Consider the following 21,197-nt stretch of genomic DNA (forward strand, 5'->3'; position numbering starts at 1 on the left):
CAAGGCCATTGATGGCAGGAAAAAAGTCTATTGCATTGAGGAGAAAGCACTGATGGGAGCAAGTGAGCTGTGGAACTTTAAATTAAACGAGTAGGGCATTACGTAAACACTGCTGCCATTCATGCTGAGGCAGTAGGCTTGCTCAAACGGCAGAGAGTTGTTGATTCTAAGTTGCAACCTGAGACCCACGTGCAGCTGCCATTGTTGCCATCTGGAAAGCAACCGAAGCCTGTGGGACACGTTCAAATAGTGTGCTCAGCGATTTCCCACAAAACCACAGCTGTGTTGCAACATTTGCCATGTGCCTGTGGACATGATGCAGAAGGAAAAGTTAAATATGTAGATTACAGCTGACGAAAAAAATTGAAAGAATTATGCTGAAGCCAATTTTCTTCTGTTGTGAGCTGCCATTACTTTTGTCTGTGTACTAACTTGAGTTGCTGCATAATCACAGCATACTTTTAGCATACAGTTGTTGCACATCTCACTGATAGTGTACAAGTTCATAGTGGCATCAGCTTAGCTGCTGACACTTCTCTTGATGCCCCATATGTAAGCCTTCGCTGATTGCGCCCGAGAAAATCAGTTACACTGGGTCAGATCATTGGGACAGTTTCCAGTGACGTTACTGCCCTCAGTTGCTCAGCGTTCTGAATAACCAGAGATGTAATACTAGCTGTTAATAGCAAGTTCAGAACCTTTGGGATGTGAAAATATTGCCAGTGCTATCAACCATGAGGAATTATTTTAAAAAATTTTCAGACACGCAAAGGCATATTTGGCATTAAGGGAAAGCAGGAAGTGGTCCCAACAGTTGTCATCATGCTGGTATATAATGTAGCAAAACCTACATATTCGAAGCATAATTGAAGAGATTGAAAGAGAAGGCACACTTTAAGTGCTCACAAAGCACATGTTTTAGAGGTAGCATTGAGATCTGTAAACCTAACAGCCTCTGTTGATTTTCACTTGGGCCCAGGGCAACTACCCATCGGTGCGCGTCCTCCTCGAGCACAATGCATCGCCAGATGTGCGGAACTACAGCGGCATGGTGCCGCTGGCCCGCATCGCCGTGCTCCTTGCTGCAGGGCTTGAGTCTTCCGACGACGAGAGCGCTTTCGAACTTCTGCTGCGTGGAATGGGACACGTCGAGTTGAGAGACCGTGACGGGGAGCTGCCAGCCGTGCTGGCACGAGACAACAAGCTGCGGACACGGCTTCTCGCTGTCTGTTGCTCACCACGGTCATTGATGCAGCTTGGGCGACGTGCTGTGCGATGCTACCTCGGCGCGCAGCACTTGCCAACCGTCGTGCCTCTGCTGCCAATACCAGTGCGACTACAAAGGTTCCTTCTGCTGGAATTCTAATTAGCCCTCGTGTTGCGTGTCTGTCGGGTGCTTGTGTGCCTGTCGACGAACAAGTGTTTAGCCACAACTCCCACACAGAAGTTTGGTTTGTAGCAGCAGGTGCCAAAAGTTCTCACGCAGGGTATAAGAAAGCCAAGTATATGTGCACTTTGTTGGGCTAAATGGAGGAAGACAAGGGATGCAATTGGCCCGACATAACCAGCTCAAAAGCTACAGTTTGGCATCACCTCATCACAACAGCCTAGGCTAGAGGAAACAATCTTGAGATACACTGCACCGCCATGTTTTAATGAAATCTATTTTGTGTTTTTGCATTAGTTGCATGTCCAGAACTCAGTTTCTACCTGGTTGTCCAATTAGTCAGTTTAACCAACTCGCTGACTTTTCTGTCACAGGCAAGGTGGGCCAACTGACACTTTGTTGAATGGTATTTGGATTATAGTGAAGTGGCTATTGTGTACACCACCGTAAGCAATATCAAGCGCATACTGCAATTCCCATGCTGTTTGTGCTTGCAACGGGATTGAAGAATGCACTTGCAGCTCCCTCTTACTGTTCCTGATGAGTGAGGGTTAGGTGAATCAGCCTGTGCACAGGTTGCATCCTCAGTGTTATGTTTCTTCCCCAATGGGATTTCACTAGTGGATTGCTGATTCAGTAAAGTTTTGTTTTAAATTGTGAATGTGCTTCACATGAGAAATCAAACATGCGGTATAGACCCATGTAAGGGCTCCACCCCCACCTTGGCCACCCAAATTTGGAAATCTCCAGCGGAGAAGCAATCGTGTTCAGTGCCCCGACACCAAGCATGCGCAACGGCGAACTTTTGTGCATTGCGTTGTTCTGCATGCCACTACTAGATGGTGAGAGCTGCACGTTGACCTCTGGTGCCGTGGTACATCCAGAGATCTGGGATGTGCACAAGTTGCCAGCTGCACCGTCACAATTTTGGCCAAAAAGTTCAGTTTCATATAAGGGCTGCACCTTGTCAAAATTACGAAAAGAAAAGTGCGAACCTCACACCATTTTATACGGTATCACCCATCACAGCACTGCAAGTGTGCAGTAAGGAATTACTGGAACGCATGAAAAATTGCCAGCATGTTCTGTACATCATTGCAGCGTTAGCTGTATCTGATATGTATGGCCAGTGTTGGGCAGCCATGATCCCTGCTATCTTTGTTGCAAGTTTTCTATATTGTAATCAGTGATGGCTTGAGTGACACTGCATGGCATCTACAACTGCGTACTGGCAGCTACATCACCAGCACAGGTGGCAAAAGTGTTGTGCCACGCTCAGAATGACTCAGCTGGTCACACCCCTGGCATAAGACTAGCGCTGCACTGTCAGTAGTTGTACACAGTCGCCTACTGATGGCCTTATGGAGAACCAAGGCTTTTTCATGTGTACAGCACATTAAATTGCCGAGATTTTCATGTCAATATCGACAGAGCACCTGTGAAGTTGCACAGGTAGCACGATATTACTCAGGTTGCCTGTGACAAGGGCATATAATAATGCACAGGATGTGCCAACTGTGATCACAGTCAAACGCAGGCATATTTTTTTGTGACAAGTTGTGCTAGGGCTCTGCAGAATTGTGCAGCATGAAAATTTGGCCACTGATCGCATGCTCCACTTACTTTTAGCTTTACCTGTACTAGACATCAGCAGTGCAGTTTTAATCAGGCATATTTGTTTGATGTCAGTAATGTTTCATTTAGAGAGAGCTACAAAGACTTTGTAGTGAAAGTAGTTTCATGAAAGTTGCCCCTTCCTTTGCTGTGCTGAGAAATGTTAAAAGGAACTTGAACAATTGCATTAAGCCCCTGCATGAAGTTCCTTAGGTATACACTTTATTCAGGAATGTGGCAATGCACAATAAGTTTATTTTGAAGAAAACTCGCCTAAATAAAATTGAGTAGGCCTTCTTTTAGAATCATGGTTTAACTCCCAGGCACGTAACAGCTACTTGTATTTATACTTCCTTGGCAATAATTCAAAACACTATTCTCCAGCTGTTATCTTGTTCACGGTACTCCAGTTATAGTGGTGCAGTCCCTGAACAAGTGCTCTAAGTGTAGCCAATTTAAAAAAAGACATACTATTCACCTGATTATGATATGCACTGTAGCTGGTTGTGCACCAAAAGTTTTAGTCTAGCATTCATCCCACTTAAATAAATCAGTGACCAGCTCTAACTTCTGTTCATCTGAAATGTTTTTATGGGTGTATTTCTTTTTAAGCAAAGTGAAGCAGTTCCAGTTCTTATGTTAGCCATGCTTTCATAGTGTTATGGCATCATTTAAGGCGACAGAAGTATTCTTGAGGCTCTTACCAAATTGCGAGATTATGTCTGTGATAGCAGCCCTTGTCCGATTCTGGTGTCACTGAATTGTGTGAGAGGGCTGTGCCTCCCAGTCCAAAGAAAGGATGTGCGTCTCTTTGTCATTTTTCACTAAAGGCATTGAAAGTCCCCTGTTAGTATGGAATACAAGGGTCATTAACCCATTTTTTTTCCAGGACTGCCTTATTTGCTAGTGGTGGCAGTAAGTCTGTGTATGTAACTGTAAACTGTGGTGTAATGGCAACACCAAGCACAGAACTTGTTTTCTAACTCTCCTTCGGCGACAGACTTACCAAATCAGTTTTCATGTGCAGTTTGTTCTGAGGGCTCTTTCTCTCTCGTGCAATATGGAGCATGTCATGCATTATCTGCATCAAAAGTTCCTACGAGGCTGTGGGAAAAAGCTGAATTTCAACTAAATCGATGAATCAATAAAACACTGCATTGGTTGCACATACTATTACTGTGGACTGGTTCCAGACTTATACAAGTCTAGACTTCGCAGCGGTACAGCTTTGTTGCAAAATCTTCAGCCTATGCACTTTTAGCGCCAACAGTATGGTATTGGTTCAGGTTGTGCCAAAATGGTAGTTTCTCCAGTGATTGCCGATATACTGCCCAGTCCCCATTGCAGCATTTCCCAGATTCTGCACGGTGCAAGGTGCAGTTGAAACCAGCCAGCATTATTGGTTAACGTCCTGTGCCGGAATGGGCCTTTCTCTCTGGTCCCTGTGGTGATAGGTTGAGATTATATAATCAACAGTTAGGTGGCACTGAAACAATTTTTGGACATCGTAAGAAAACATTCCCAATCCGAAGGCAGTGCTGCCGTGAACATGTGAGCCAAATATTATTCAGCTGCACGCATCAGGGAGCCTGCAGTGTTGCACAGTAGATTGCTTGCTCTCTGTTCTGAGGCTCTCGAAGCCCCTCACTCTCTTAACACGAAAGTAATATATGTCCCATGAGGCAGAAAAGCCGGCATTGTCCGCAACGAGTGGTGACAAAGATCATCACCATCATTGATGTCATCGGCATCTTCTATTCCGTCAGTAGTAATACAGAATTAAAGTTAGAACAAGTTAGAGTGAGGTGTCTTAAGGTCGAGTAAAGACAATTAAAGAAGTAAAGTGAATTAAAGTGGCTTAAGGTTGGTACAAATAAGAGCAAGGTGGATTAGGATAGAGTTGTAAAGGACGCATGACAATGTATGACGTCACGTATCATGGACGTAACCAATTAATTGAGTGACTCAATTTTTTTGCCACCTTTTGCCACAACAGCAAAGACGTTGCATCATGTGCAACATATATACACCAGCCATTGGGCAATTGATCATGACCATGAATCACTTGCAAAAAGAAAGCTTGCGCATGCATGCCCACCCTTTTCAGTCTTCTAGGAAACAGGGCAGCAGTAGTTGTTAAAGGGACGGTCTACCGTTCTTCAAGGACCTTCTGTTTTGTAGTGCAATAGAAAGCCTACCATTCGAAGTGTGTAAACGTGCAATGTTTTTCCTGAAAAGAGAGTAGAAATTGTTAAAGCATAATTTTTCTATCTGCATAGTCGCTTCCTAAAACTGTGCACGAATGGCAGCAACACTGGGCCTCTTCGATTATGCAGTCCGGGGATTTATTCTCAACACGCATGGCAGCTGCATGGCCACCCTTATCCGACATGTTGACTCTCTGATTGGCTGTCAAGAGGTCATGTGTCTTAAGTTTGTACCAGGAAACAGAACTCTAGCAAAATGCAATTTTTCGTTTTCATCAACATGATGAAACATGACGTGGATCTGCAAATCTTATAGACTAATACTTTTTTCTGGTCCTTGGCAGCTGCTTACTCTAGCACTTTAAAAAGTGAATGGTAGTGTGTAGAAGCCCGTGCAATGCATCTGTAGTTTTGCGAATATGTGGTGGTGGACCATGATAGCTGCCATGTCAGCTTGCTGATTGGCTGAAGGTATATCCCGTGAGGAGCGTCACAGCAAGGGCCATTTCGTAAATGTTAGTTTGACGTTGCATGATCTTGCACTGGGTCACCATTGCAGATATTTTCTGCCATAATTTGTGATGCAACGAGCCGCGCCAATTAGGCTAATGAGCATCCATATGCAATGGCGTTCAAAGCAGGAGTATCAATGCATTTTCCCCGTAGTTTGTGGCAATGAAAATCTTTTGTTCATAACGCATGCTCATAGTATTTGCATCGCCTTGGGGGGGGGGGGGCATTTGTGTTTTGGGCAATCACTATTTTTTAAAAACGCGTTCATTTGTAATCATATTGGCTGAACATTACAAACCTTCTGCGACTTTTTTCACTTTTCACTGCTGTGTTTGTATTGTAATCAAGATTAATGACTTCACATCAGAGGTTGTGACAAAGGCGGCTTTTTAATTTATAAAAAGAAATTCACGCAAGGCAGCGTCTTGAAGTTTTCTCATGCAGTGCGGGTAAGCAGCGAAGTGAACAAGAGATGGCAGCGCCGGCTCTTGCATCACGCAAGTGGATACCTCGGGCTCGCACAACGCTATCGGTGATATTTGGCCGTTTTTCAGCCAACCAAGTCAGGCTGAGTAACTTGCATTTCACGAGATAGTGATAGCGCGGCCTAGAACATGGGCTCATCACCACTTGTAGGTCACGTATGTTGACTCAAGGTAGAAAACAAGCACGTTGGCAGCAACAAACGACATCATTCCGTTTCCCGGGGACATGCATCCTAGCTAGTAAAGCAGACGACATCTTGTAAGCAGCAGACGACGGAAGCAAGAAGCGTTTTTGATGGAATAATCGTACGTGTTGAGCTAGCTGCTTTATTTTCACTGAGGAGGAAAACTGTTTTGCTTTAGCAAGAATGTTCGGTTCAGTACCTTGATTTCAGTTTCTTAGGCAAAACGTCAAGTTTTCGTCACGTTACGAAAGCAAAATGGGGTCATTAGCGCCATTTTGTATGCATTGCACCGGAATGTCCAGATTAGAAGCCTTGATTAGGAAGCCCATCAGTTCTGCAAACCAGAAAGGCTTGATTTTCACCCTGGAATACTTTGTTTCAATCTTCTATGGACAACTGGGACTCCCATGCAGAAAGTTGGTCGATGAGATTACAGCTATGGAACTTCCTTCTTTGTGCTACCTCAGGGAAAGATGCAGCGGCTTACACAGGGATTGGCGGGCTCAAAGGTTTCTAGTATTCTGCATGAGTTAAAACAAGACATCAATAGCGCAAAACAAAGTGTGCATCAAGATTATTACTTTCTTTTAAAATCAATAAGTGCACCCAGGATAAATTCATTAATATTGACATAAGAACTTTGTTTCCCACTTTTGTGCTTTCATAAGCAGTTGCCGACCCCACAATCTGCCTTTTTCTTTTCCTGTGCTGCCCTCTGCCGCACGCCGCTGAAAACGCTTTGGAAGGGTCCCGGGGCTTTCGCTGGTTGATTTGTATACCTGCGCCCATGTTAAGTGCACATTGATTTTGCGTTTCGTGGATAGCGAATCATTATTAATGGCTTCTTCGGGACAGCACATCATTCCTGGAAACCATGTAGCACCCACCAACTACTGGGTGAGCAGGCCTGAGGATGCTGTTCTGCAAAGAGTGCGGCTGATAAAGGCACGCCGAGTCCCGTTTGCCAACACGGCTGTCTTGGAATTTGTTGCTGATTTGTGCACTTGGAACTCGCTTTTTGTATTCCTTTTACACATTATTTACACATTTCGTATATTCAAGGAGTCTTCCAGCGCATCCTTCTGCGTCGGATTTATCAAAGCGGTGCATTTGTTTACATTGGCGTCTACAGCCGCAGATCATTGTTATCGTCAAATATTGTGGAAATGGTGCATCACTGATATGAAATATTGTGAAAATGTAGGAAAGCATACATATTTGTGCATATGTGCCGTGTTGTTCCACCCTGAGACGAGTCAGTATGAGCAACCGAACCACTTACACAATGGCAACTGTGATCCAGATACATATATTATAGGCTGTTAATTTATTACTGATTCTCGCTTTTCTTTAACTCCATCATACTTACAGTTTACGCGTGCCGTAGAGCATTATTAGAGAAAACTGCTCGCATAAGTACTCATTTATAGGGTGTGTTGTTTTCTCGCGAAAATGCATGGATGCCATTGCTCACAGGACGGTTGTGTATGCTCCTGTATACCCAATGCACAGTCTCTTGTTTTCCTTTTGACTCAGAGGCAAACAGTGCATCTCTGAAATTAAGAAATGTGTCGGCAAAGCAACACGTGCAGCCCCACCCATATACGTAGCGAATGCGACCGACAGCCTACAGGTGCGGTGACGTGCAGATGTTGGCACAGCGCTGTGTCGCCGCTTGCCACTTATTGTGTATGCGACGTGCAAATTGAAGTGTAGTTGAGTTCAAATCGCTAAGGCCAGAAGTGAGCAAAACGAGAACAAGGTGAAAGCAGGATCCAACGTTTCGACAAGCGGACTTGTCTTCTTCAAGGCGACATGCTTTCCGCGCCACAGTCTATATAGGTGGGGTTCTTCTAAAGGGGAGAGGGTGTAAGGCAGGTGGATGCGACAACGAGCGAAGGTGTGTCAGTGTGTCCAATTGAGAATAAAGGAATGCTGTGCACAAGGCCAATGACCCTGCCGTCTGTCAACCACGTGTCAGCGCCCGCATGTTAGCTGGCGTGTCAACAGCATCTGACACGCCAGTTGGAAAAAAAAAAGAAAGGGAAAAAAAAAACTATGAAACCAAACTAAGTGTTGTTGTCTATAGCTTGAAATTTAGCATAGCGAATAGATTTTAAAGCTCCCTTTGAAACATTTATGCCCATTGGTTGCAATCTCTTGAACTTATGGATAAGGTATGATTCTCTGTATTTTCTTTTTCGTTCAGACTGGAAATTTGTCTGTAAGATGTTAGATTTTAAGTTCATCAAAGTTATGACCTGGTTGGTTGAAATGCTCGGCGACGGCTTTGGGAAGCTTTTTAGCTGTGTCCGCGCGATGTCTGTTTAATCTGACGTTCATTGATTGTCCTGTTTCAGCGATAAATTGTTTCTTACAGAAGGAACATTCAAGCATATAAATCACATCCGAACTTGTACAAGTGAAGCTAGATTTGACTTCATGTGTATAACTATTTGCGGTGCTTTTAATTTTGATGTCACTTTGAAGGTGCCTGCAGGTTTTGCACCTGGGGCGACAACATGCTTATATTATGGGGGAATGCTGTTGGCTGACTTTTGCGTGCACTAACATGTCTTTAATGTTCCTGTTGCGACGATAGGTAACCCTAGGTACATCCGGGAACGTTTTTCTAAGATGCTCGTTACTTGATAATATTGGATGGTATTTTCGTAGGATGTTGTTTATGTTTGGGAGTGCATTAGAATATTTTGTTATAAAGGCCGGTGGTCTGTCAGATTTTGGAGTGGGCTGTTTCTTCGCCAATTCCGACTGTCTCTCCAATCTTGACGCAGCATCATAAGCTCTATTGAGAGCAACTTGGTGATAGTTTCTTTCTGCTAGTGTTGTTTTAAGGTCATTTAGGTGGTGGATATAATCGTGGTCTTCGATGCAGATTCTTCTTATTTGTTTCGCTTGTTCGAAAATATTCGTTGCTTGCAGTATTGTGGGTGATGACTGTTGTAGTCTAAATATTGCTGGCTATCCGTAGGCTTCCAGTAAAGTGTCGCTATCAGTTTTCCATTTTCTATGTAGACCGTCATGTCCAGGGTTGATCTGACTAGGAGAGTGGTGAGCAGTAAATTTAATACTCGGGTGAAAGCGATTGAAATGGCTAATTAAGTCGGTTAGGACGCTTGTGCCATGTTCCCATATAATAAATATGTTGTCAATGTAACGAAGATAGGTGTGGGGTTTTAAAGGGTAGGATTTCAACAGGTCTGCTTCAAGCTGTCCCATGAAAATGTTCACATACGTGGAAGCGAATGGTGTATTCGTGCTAGTGCCGAAAGTTTGCAGTTAGTGAATAGAATCGAATTCGAAATAGTTGAACGTGAGAACTAACCTAAGGAGCAATAAGTAAACTTCAGGAGCGTGCGCTTGGGGATTGATAGCGAGGGATTTAGAAACTGCTTCAATTCCTTCACTCATGGGTATGTGGGTGTAAAGGGCAGAAACATCCAAAGTGACTAGAATAGCGCGGTCAGAAAGGATTTGGTTGGCGTTGATGCCGTCGATAATTCGAAGGAAGTGCAGCGTGTCTTGAACGAAAGATGGGAGGGTGGTGGGGAAGGCCAGAAGTGAACTATAAAAGCACTTTCGTTCGACCTTACTGCTTCTATTCCAGTTCAGGTGCACCGGTAGCAGATGCACCAACTCGACAGCACCAGGCATAATCTTCACTGAACAGGATCAACATTGGCTCAACCTTCATGGGCACGGCTTGAGAGGGTTGAAGCTTGTGCATTTCAACTTGGTAGGCATGTTTGACTCATATTGAGCACGATTAATTATTTATACAGGCGAAGACGCTGTCGGTATTGTGTTGTCTGCTTGATGGCCAATCGCACAGGGTTCAGTTGAACGATGGTCAGCACGCTGATTTTGCCGGTGCCGTCTACAACAAAGCCCGTCGCAGTACAACTCATGCTCGTCAGTTGCATCATTGTCAACCTGGTATGATAAAATTGTTTCAGTGACTCACAATAGTTGGTTTTTCGTTGGCGTGGGCGCTTTGTCGCTCGTATCGGCCCAGTGTTACCGCACCTTACAAGTACATGAAGTCAGGTACGTGCTGCCACCACCAGTAAGTGAGGATTGACGCTGCAAGAAGGCTTCGTCAGCAACATAATGTATTTTAATGTTGCCCAAGTGTAACGCATGGGTTTTTCGTTAAATTTACTAACCATCAATGAAAGGCGGCAACTACCTGGCTCACAGTGCAGTCCGAACAACTCGGGCGAATCCCTGGCCGCTTTCTGTTTTAAAGTGGAGTTGCAGTCTTACGCTATGCATGTTTTCGGCACCGCACCAACGTCAAGCTACCAGTACAGTTTCAACGCGGTACATGGCACGAGTGTTTGCAGCAGCATGCGTCCGAGCACTTTTTTTTTTTCCGGGGGACTTACCGGCGCTCGGCCACGCAAGTGACCCTTTCAAAACGTTTCGAGACTAATCCGTTAGGGCAGGGCACATGCGCTGTCGCGCCATGAAAAAGGTGGATTATGGCATGGAGCCTCAATTCCTTGAGCAGCACAAGTAACTATTACATCTCATTTTATGCAGCTAGTTTAAGATGTACTCCAAGTGCAGCACTATTTCATACATTAAGCAAGAGACTATTCACATCACCGAAACCATAGTTGGAATTCATGCGGTGTCACAAGCAGCTCAAGCACGAGACATTTGGCTCAATGCAGTAGTTGCGGGTGATATAATGACCTCGTCACTGAAAGCTGTCAAATTGACCCATCCAACTGCTCACTTCTTTTAGGGCAGAAGGACTCTCTCACCTGTTAACCTGTCGAGTGTTGAATGATCTCTATTTTCACAGCATAGTCATAGTGTATGTGTATATGTCAGTTGTGTCTGGTACCATGAGACCACCACATAGAGTACTGGTGACATGAATAGACTTCTGTTTCACATCCAAAGCCACACTACACTCTGCGCATCTTTTGAGCTGTAACACTAAAAGGTAACATATTAATTAATATTTCTGTATTATTAAACAAGTAGTCCAGGCTCCATAGCATAATTACTGAGTTGACAGCTATCCATTCTTGGTACAAAAACGAGACAAAAATATTGTGGTATACTTCTAAAAAATAACTAAGTAATCTCTCGTCAGCACAAACAATGACAAACAACCTTATCATTATTGTTTTGATGTCAAATTCACATGGGATATTGTAAATTTCAAAAGGGAAAGGCCATTTTGCTTACTGAAAAAAAAACTTCAAACTCCCTTTCCTGATGCTGACAGCATTTAAACATTGCTATCTGGCAAGCTAGAGTTCAGACTAGTATATATATCTAAATTGCAAAGCTAGAGGTTCCCCGCCAGTAAATGCAAGCATAGCTCACTTTCATGTGTGCCACAAAACACACTAAGAATTCTATGTAGTCAAGGTTGTAAAATGCATCACAGCATCCCAGCCACGGTGGCCGCATTTTGATGGGGGCGAAATGCAAAAACACCCGTGTACTTGGATTCAGGTGCATGTTAAACACAGGTGGTCCAAATTTCCAGAGTCCCCCGTTGTCAGCCAGTCTGTCATTGTTTCGATAGAGTGTGGCAGTATATTAGCTCACATTAGGTCGTTCCCAGTCGCCTCTGAAATTCAGAAGACATTGATCAGCTGATGCAGATAACACAAATGGCTACTTAAATTGGGATAGCAAAATAATAGCACATTGGCTATTAACAGCCTTAAGCTGCACTGGCTTATGTAAAGTAAACAGTTTAAATGTAATAGCTCACTATTTAACACAAAATGGACATTTTAGCCTTGTTTCTTGTCTCGAATTTATTGTGATTGCTTTCTCTCTGCAGTCAAATTAACTGCACTTTAATTCAAGCTCACATTCCATGACAGCTATGAATCGCTTCATCCAAGGTTTTCCTCTTGCAGTTAGAAAGGTAGAATGTCATATGACAGTTAGAAAGGTTGAGTGTCATATGAACAGTGATAGCTTACACAGAATTTCAAGTGCGACCTCCGAGTGATGACAGGTGCTCTGAAAGAAAAAAAGGTTCATATGCTCAGAATGACAAAAATGGAAAAAGGTGCAACTATATTGACTACACACTACCATGTGACAGCACTGCAAACAACACAGCTGTCTTGACGATGAGCACAATGCAAGCAAGGTAAAAGCCGGAGCCAACATTCCGACAAGTTGACTTGTCTTTTTCAAGTCCATTTGTCGAAACGTTGGCTCCGGCTTTCACCTTGTTCTCGTTTTGCTCATCGTCTTGAACTTCCATCTCCCACCCTGCTCGTGTTTTCCGTAGCTGTCTTGACAGTCACATGGGATAGCCTATCACAGAAACCATTCAGTAAAAACAGAATAAAGGCCAACTGACGGTTAAGGTATCTTACTTAAAAAATGTTTTAAAAATAAGTTATATTCATTCAACCAAAACATTATACGCAAAAGTAATTTAAAGTTCACCATGATTTGTGGCTATGCTTTTCACATTTTACGCAGGAACATTGAAACGACCCACCGAGTACTAAATTTCTTAACCTTGAAATTGCAAGTTTCATTTAGCTAATGTGTGAAGGTGATATATCCTTTGTACTCAAAATGGCATGCAGTGCCCGTCAGATTTTTGAACCACTTTAAAAGTGCAATTTTCATAAAATGTTGCATATGTATGCTTATTAGCTGCTGATAATTTTGTTTTCTTCCATTGTGGCTTCCCTTGAAACAGTATCATAAACTTCTGCTTTGTCTCATCTTTTCTCTTGCTTACATATTTTTACTTTCAAACAACTAATACACAGCTATGTTTTTTTTAACCGAATAAGTGTTATTTTTTATTTGCTCTTTTTAAAATTGCACGCCCCCTTTGCAGGCTGCAAGTCACCGCATGCTATCAATGTAGTGCCAGATTTGAACTGGCGAAGGTGTGTACTATAGAACGTGCGTAGGAAATCTGTGAAGAATCGGTTTCAGCATGCTCCATTTGTGGTGCTGATTATGCTACAAGAGGTTTCATATGCATTATCAACGTGTACCATATCAACGTATATGCATATCAACGTATCAACGGAAAGGTGAAGGATACCCTTCACCTTTCCCGAAGCATGCTGGCAACCTCCGCGCTCACAAAATTAACCGTGTCCCCCCCCCAATTCGTTGAGGCTTCCCTGGATCTTGAACATGTCTAAACTATAGCTTGACATAGCTCAAGCTGCTTCTAGCCTGCTCAAGCTGTATCAAGCTAGCTAGTAGCCAACTTGAGCTTCCTGGGTGCCCTCCTTTTCCCATTGGTATTTGCCTGTGGTGTCATGAAAGTGTATGCACCATCAAAAGTCTCAAAGTTTCCTTATTGTAAGTGCAAAACAGTGAACTCACCACTTACAGACATAGTAATCTTCAGTTAAGGTTTCAATATATTTGACAAAATCTTGCTTACACATGGAAAAACTGACAGGCTACCTTCCACGCTGTCTCGGCACCTATACGGAGCACTTCCCTTGGCTTACGTGTCTACCTGCACTCCTGCTCGACAGCTGAATGCAGATGGATCCAGAGATACAGGCACATAAAGGAGGTGGTAACAGGATTTCTATCTTACGGTGATGGGGTGGGTAGAGGCGTGTTTCGTTTTCATTAGTTATGCAGTTGGGTTGTATGGGACTCAACTTTCGGAACGTTCCACAAGAGCCGAAATTCTTTCCATTGAATGTTAACAAATACTACAACAATGAAAGAGAAAGGATGTGCAGTATACAAAGGCAGAAAGGATGACCAAAGGTAGTTCTGGGTGGCTATACCCTACACGAGAGGAAAGCGGGGTGGGGATACAAAGATGGAGAGTGCAAAGGGAGACAGAGAGAGAGAAGCGCGAACAAAGTAAACCCCACATACTATACTGCAGTAGCAGGCCGCATTCCTAAATCTGTCATGTAGGCCCGTAGACCTCGGGAACTTGAGCAGCGCAAATATAGTCTTGCGAGGAGTTCCCTAAGAATCGCTCAACGTTACTAGATTATTTTCAGTTGTCAAACTCCGTCGCGGCACCTGGCCCCTTTCTGTCGCCCCCGTGGGGCGGCGCGTGCGGCACTGTCGGCCCGAAGGCGGGCAGTGCGAGCAACATTTGTGCGGGCGGACAGAGATGCCGATGCGTGCAGCAGCGTGCCACGTTTTGCTTGTGTTTCTTATTTATGTGCCAGGAACATGCTGCTCGCCTTGTGAGCAAACATGCCTGCAATGAAACAATGAAACGATAAAAACCATGAGAAACAGACAAAGTGATAGCTAGGGAGGGTGCAGCGCCCTTCCTAACTATCACTTTGTCTGTTTTTACATCTGTTTTTTGTTTGTGTTAATAAAACCTTGCGAGCATTCTACGCTGAAATAGTGTACCAGACCACCACCTTTGAACTTCATGCGCATTTCCTAAGGGCTATAAACTTGTTACACTAATCATTTCAGGCCATCAAAGATTTTTTGGAACTGCTAAACTTGACAGAACAGAATGCAATTCAAAAGAACCTGAAGCTTTTTGCATCATAACAAACGACAGAGTCGCTGCGAGTAACTCTGATGTCGACTTTAAACATTGTCGATAATCTGCTGCGTCAAGGTGCGCTCTATGTTTTGACAGCCAAGTTAAATGAAGATCCATTGGAGGTAAGGCACACTGTTCACATTTGTTGTGACTGCATTCACATTGCACTGTTTGCTAGGAAATTCACTCACTCGTGTTTTTTCAGCGACACTTTGGACTAGTGCGTTCCTTCGGTGGAGATGAGTCCCATCCAACTATAATCAACTTCACGCAGATATTCCGCCTTCTAAGCCCGTATACACCTGTTAAAACGGCGCTACGTGGGAGTGTGGAAGGTGTGCCAGACGCTGTGCACATCGGCGTCAACGACACATTCAAGCAGCCCAGAGAAGCCTGCAAGTCAAAACATAGTCTTCGCAATGCCATTGAAGCGACGTTGAAAAGTTCCGTGGAGCCAAGCAGCTCACCAAAATGGGCTCGCAATGAGCACACTTATGCTCGAGGAAACATAGAGGACAATGTTGGTTATTATCTGTGTGGATATGTCATTCATAAAGTCAGAAAGGGCGCACCATGTGATCTATGCATAGCGAACATAAGCTCTGAAATCCCTGCAGTTGGCTGCGACAGTTCCTTAATTGAGTACAGAAGTCTCAAGTAAGGTTCCTTAAAGCACCCGACGCCGAAGATGCTGGGCTTTATGAAGACTGCTAACAAAAGTGTGTCAGCTTTCCTGGATGAGGCAGGCCTTTACGGAGAGATATTTTGGAAGGTTTTAGATGATCTAGAGGGGTGCTGCCTCCCTCTTCTTGGTTGTCCAGAGCATATGTTCACGTTCACGTGCAAAGTACTGAATTTCTTCATTGTTATGAGGATGCATTTTTATTCCAGGGATACAAACTGTCAACTAGAAAGCAGTCACAAAGTAGCTGTAGCAACCAAGTAAGCGCATCTTTTGTGAATATCGATGCAGCATGCTTAGATTCATCAATCCGGCATTGTACCGGTCCTATTCTTTTTTTCATGTGTACATAAAACAACATGCCACAAACGAAAGGCTTCACTCTCCTCTTCATTCACCTGTTAGCTGCTTTTTACAGAGTGCACAATGTAAAACTTTTCAATATTCAATATTTATTTGAATATTTAGCGCCACGAAGACCAGAAAAAGAAAAGAAAAAACTGGCATTGAGTCGGCAGCGTGCTGCTGCCTTGGGAAGCTTCCGTAGCCAACCAGGCCAACCGTGGCGGCAGCGCCTCCTCGCGAAAGGAGACGGCAGCGGGTCACATTCACGCGCCGCTCCCAGGCAGAGTTTTACAACTGAAAAGTATCTAGTAGCGATGGAATCACTGGCGTAGAACTTTGTGGTAAGATACTGGACAATTGTCCAGTGTATCACCAGTGCACATCACTTGCCTCTCAGCACTGCTGGGTGAGAAGACGACATAAACGTGTAGATATCTCGTCTCAGCTACATTCACAGGTTGGCCTGTCATTCATTCTATTCCAAGGATTTAGTGAATGCAATGCCGAGCCACATGATATGTTCGCGAGCGGGTAAACTAGGTGGTAGGTGTAGCTGTAGATCTGGGTGCAACGAATTGAAACGAGGCATGGTAAAAACGTCATAAAGTCCCACAGAGGCAATACATATTCAATGAACATCTATTGTAGAGCAGAGCCGCAGCCTGCGAATTTGGATTCAACATATTGTGCGGTCTGATGTACAGGTTGGGGGGCTTCGTCAGCATGGTCATTCCCATTAATATTGCAGGGTGCCGGAGGCAACTAAAAAGCATATTATGTTATTTAATTGTAATGGTGTATAAGTCTGCTGAATCTTCAAGACCAGTAATTTATTAAGTCTATGTGTGTTGTATCATGAAGAACGTGCTGCCTGGAAAAAGTGCGAAAAGGAAGACACGGACGGTGAACTGCTCCTGTAAACGAGCACAATAGAACTGCCCTCTTTTTTAATCATCCAACGGAATATATACACAGTTGCCAACATAAAAGAGCACTGAAAAAGGTTGCCATCCTTAAACAAGAATGAGCTGCTTCCAGCTTACAGAACACAACATCATCCCCTCCTAAAAGAAAGAACAAAGGTAATTGATCTACACTTGGAACACAACACGGTCAATATGTCATAGTCTCGGAAACGTTCTGGCCTTCTTCAGACTCGTGACGCTAAGTTCTCGCCCAGTTGTAACATCCCCAGTTTGGCCTTCACAAAGGGCATCCTCAGGATTGGGAGCTGATGGCAGTAAGGATGCATCACATTCCCTTTGGCTGGCGGCTTCTGCTGCGGATTCTGATGCACTGCAGTCCTGAAGTGGGCTGGGGTGTCACTTGGGCTGAAGGTACGTCCACTTGAGTTGGCCCCAGAGAAGGTACTTGACCAACTTGTGCTGGCGATTCGCATATCTGCCCGTCTTTAACAAGGCACTCTTTTGGTACCATGGCCAGCTTAGACATATTCCAGCAACATCCATCTAGAAGCCTGAATGCTCACCTTTACGACTTCCAGTGGGTGAGAATATGTCAATTCTCCCTGTGCACTATCCTGGTTTTCGAACACGAACATCTCCCTCTTTAATTTTGGGCACCTTCGCATTCCTCTTGACATTTGTGTACTCCTTCATGCAGTGCTGTTTCGCATGTACACGCTCACGTAGCTGTTGCATCTCTGCAGAAGGCTGCACCGCGACATCTCTTGATGGCATACCATCAAGTCGGGTTCTAGGCTGGCACCCATGTAAGAGCTTTGCAGGGGAAACACTTGTGGTGGTGTGTGGTGTAGCTCTATAAACTGCCAAGTAATCCAGGATAGCCAGCTTCAGAGGTCGTTGCTCCAAAACTGACCACTGAATAAAATCTTTTAGGCTGCGGTTAGAATGTTTGACTAAACCATTAGCCTGGGGGTAATACACTGAAGGAACACAGTGCTTAATGCCCCTTTCTTCCAAAGAGTTCTCAAACAGCTTGGACTTGAACTGTGGTCCGTTTTCAGCCACAAGCTCTTTCGGGTAGCCCTCTCGGCTAAAAACTGTTCTTCTAAAACCACGACTTGTGATGTAAGTGTGTTTGAAAAGCAAACTTCCGGCCATTTTGTGTAATAGTCCACCAACGTGATGATAAACTTTGGACTCTCTTCAGGCATGTTCAGTGGTTCAACAATGTTCATAGCCAACTTTTTCCAGGGCTCTCTTTGCCGACTTATCTGCAGATGGACGCACATAGCAGCTTCATACTGAGTCTTCCACCTACCTGTCCATATTCGGCCACCAGTACTTGTCTCGCAATCTTTGTTTCGTTCTTGTGATGCCAGGGTGCGCGCTTCAGGGGCCAAGGAAAGTATACATCAGCCATCAGCACTCATGGCATAACTACTCTGTCCTCCTTCGAAACCATGCCATCGACAATGTGAAGTTGTTCTTGTAACTGATGAAATATGGCATCAACTTCTGTGGTGGCATCCTTTTGAGCGGCCATCCTGTTTTGATGTACTTGGCCACCAACTGTAGCATCTCATCTACAGCTGTTGCCACTTGCACCTGCTCTTTGGTGATGCAAGATGAAACAAATGAAATCACTTCTTCTATATCAGGTGGTGTGGCTGATATTGTAGATAACCTAAACAATGTGTCTGCCATGACACTGCCACACTCTGATTGCCACACCCTTTGATAGACAATGTTGAAGTTATAGTACAGCAACCTGACTGACCATCTTGCGGTACGCAATGGCTTCCTCCCATTGCCTCTTGATGAAAACAGGGTCACAAGTGCTTGGTGGTCAGTCCTGAGAATAAATCTTCTTTCCCAGAGGTACACATGCTAGTGTTTGCAGGCAAAGAAACACACCAGTGCCTCTTCCTCCCAAGCTGAGTACTTCCTTTCTGCAGCTGTAAGTGATCGTGATCTGGATGCGAAAGCAATCATCTGCAGCTGCTCTCCAGCTGGCCGCTGTAAGACAGTGCCTAGGCCTGTGTCAGAAGCACCTGTTGTTACCACGACTGCAATCTGTCGATCAAACAGATGGATCACTTCACATGACAACAACGAGCGCTTGACCTGCTCAAAACTCCTTTGTGCATCGTCATTCCAGTTGAATGCTTGCCCTTGACGTAGTGGTTTCCTAAGGGGTTCCACCACCCCAGCATAATGTGGCACAAAACGAGAGTAATACCCTGCAAGTCCCAGGAATGAGTGAAGTGCTATCACGTCCTTTGGCATGGGTGTGCGTTCAATAGCTTTCACCTTCGAATGAATAAGAGTAAGGCCTTCCTTGCTCCCTACATGCCCTAGGAAAGTCAACTGGTCGACGCCAAACACACACTTGTCATTTAGCTTGAGCCCAGCATTAGAGATGTGCCGCAGAACCTTTTTTAAATTCTCGTCATGCTCACTGACCGTTCTTCTCCACACAATGATATCATCAATGTAACAAAGAACTCCTCTGCATCCCTGCAGAATAGCACACATCATCTTCTGGAAGGCTGCTGGCACTCAAGCGAGCCCAAAATAAATGCACTTGAATCTGAAGAGACCATCGTGTGTGATGAACATGGTGAATCGACGACTTTCAATTGTCAGCTCCAGCTGGTGTTATACCGCTTTCAAATCCAGCTTCTAAAATCTTGTTGCCCCTTCCAACTGGTGCAAAAGTTCTGAGTGCGGGAGTGGAAAACCATCTACAACAATTGCTTTGTTGACTTCTTATAAATCAACATAGAGGCATATTGTACCATTTCTTTTTTTTGCACAAGCATGGTGGGAGATATCTACTCAGCAGTGTCCATGCGTTCAATGATGCTGCTCTGTTCCAGGTGCTTGAGCTCCTCCGACAGCTTGTTTCATAATGCAAACAGCAGCCTACGTAGTTTTGCAATGACAGGTTTGCTCGATGGACCAATCTTGTTTTGATGCACAAAACCTTTGGCCAGGCCTACTCCCCCAGAGAAGAGATGTGAGAGCTTGTGCAGTCTGGCTGGCAGCAGTGTCGGTGATTGCCCATTGATCGGAAGACAACTGAGTGTGTCGCCTTGAATTCGACACACTCAGCTGTCGACATGCCTTGAATTGAGTGTGTTGCCGACACTCCACCAAGGCATGGAGAACAGTCAGCCTCTTGCCACATCTACTGCAGTCACCGCCAGTCAGCAGGTAAGAATAGGTACCGTATGCCTATTCTCAGTCGATAGAGCATGGCATCAGTTTGTTGTGCTTCTAATACTGAAGGACAATTTCGTAGGTATGGCTTCATGAAATGAAGTTTATTCGAGCTTTCAGTGTCCAAGATGGATTGCCAAATGTTTCTCAGCTTTTTGTGCAAGAAAGGCTTCAAATCTGCGGGAGCGACAGTTATGGTGAAGTTACAGGCTCCCGTTGTTATGGATGTAGCAAATTTGCCTGCAAGCAAATTGCCCACTATGCCTCTGTACCCTGGCACCCAACATATTATGGTATGTTTCACATATGTTGGTGCACAAAACCTTTGGCCAGGCCTATGTTGGTTAGATACGTTAGACACATGCATAGTACTTAGAGATGAGTAGAGGTCATTGTCTGCTGTATTGTTATGTCTGTGTAGAAACACTAGAGCTCTTACTATGCTGTAGAAAGTCTGTAAATATAACAGCCTTTTATAATTTTAATGTCTTTGTAGGTTTTACAGCTGAGAGTAATACATAAGCCTCTGCTGTAAAGATGCTCATCTCTGCATGCAGAACATTGCATTCTGAGAAGGAGGGCTCAACTGCCGCGTGATACGCCAGCATGTGACTTTGATGCGTCAGTGTAAAATTTGGGACCGGAGTACTTCGGCTGGAGTACCGGAAAGTGCATACGGATGTGCATCTCTGGAGCATGTTTTGTGACTTCGACAAATGACGTGTCACATTGTGTGAGCTGCCACAGTCATGGTGGTAACAGCCTTGTGGGAGCCATCAGTATACGTATATGCAGTGGAACATTTCTTCACTCAGCTTCCTCACATCTAGTTAGAAAGGTTCTTTCATTGAAGGTCGATATTGAAATAATGTAACAGACACCAAATCATTAACGGTTTTATAACACAGGTGTTCAGGATTAGAGTGCACTTTGAGGAAATATGTGAAGCTGATGTTCTTTGCAGGTGGAGTGACCACTCATTAGATTCTACGTATAAACTTTGTGTAGGACGCAGGCACGTACCCAGGATTTTTTTTTTAGGGGGGGGAGGCAACCCAAGGTAACTTTTCTATGCAAATGAGGGAGGAAGGAGGGGGGGTACCT

The 21,197-nt window shown here is 44.3% G+C and overlaps 1 protein-coding gene across 1 annotated transcript in view; it reads left to right on the forward strand.

The window, feature by feature from the left end:
- LOC126516782 (ankyrin repeat and SOCS box protein 8-like) overlaps positions 1 to 13,139 on the forward strand; it is a 50,193-nt gene extending 37,054 nt beyond the window's left edge. Inside the window, exon 3 of the mRNA XM_050166886.3 lies at positions 980 to 13,139. Coding sequence (XP_050022843.1) covers positions 980 to 1,366 — 387 coding nt within the window. The 3' untranslated portion in view covers positions 1,367 to 13,139. The remainder of the gene's footprint in view (positions 1 to 979) is intronic.
- The last annotated feature ends 8,058 nt before the right edge of the window (positions 13,140 to 21,197 follow it).

This window comes from Dermacentor andersoni, chromosome 1 (genome assembly GCF_023375885.2).
Source record: "Dermacentor andersoni chromosome 1, qqDerAnde1_hic_scaffold, whole genome shotgun sequence".
Taxonomy (NCBI): domain Eukaryota; kingdom Metazoa; phylum Arthropoda; class Arachnida; order Ixodida; family Ixodidae; genus Dermacentor; species Dermacentor andersoni.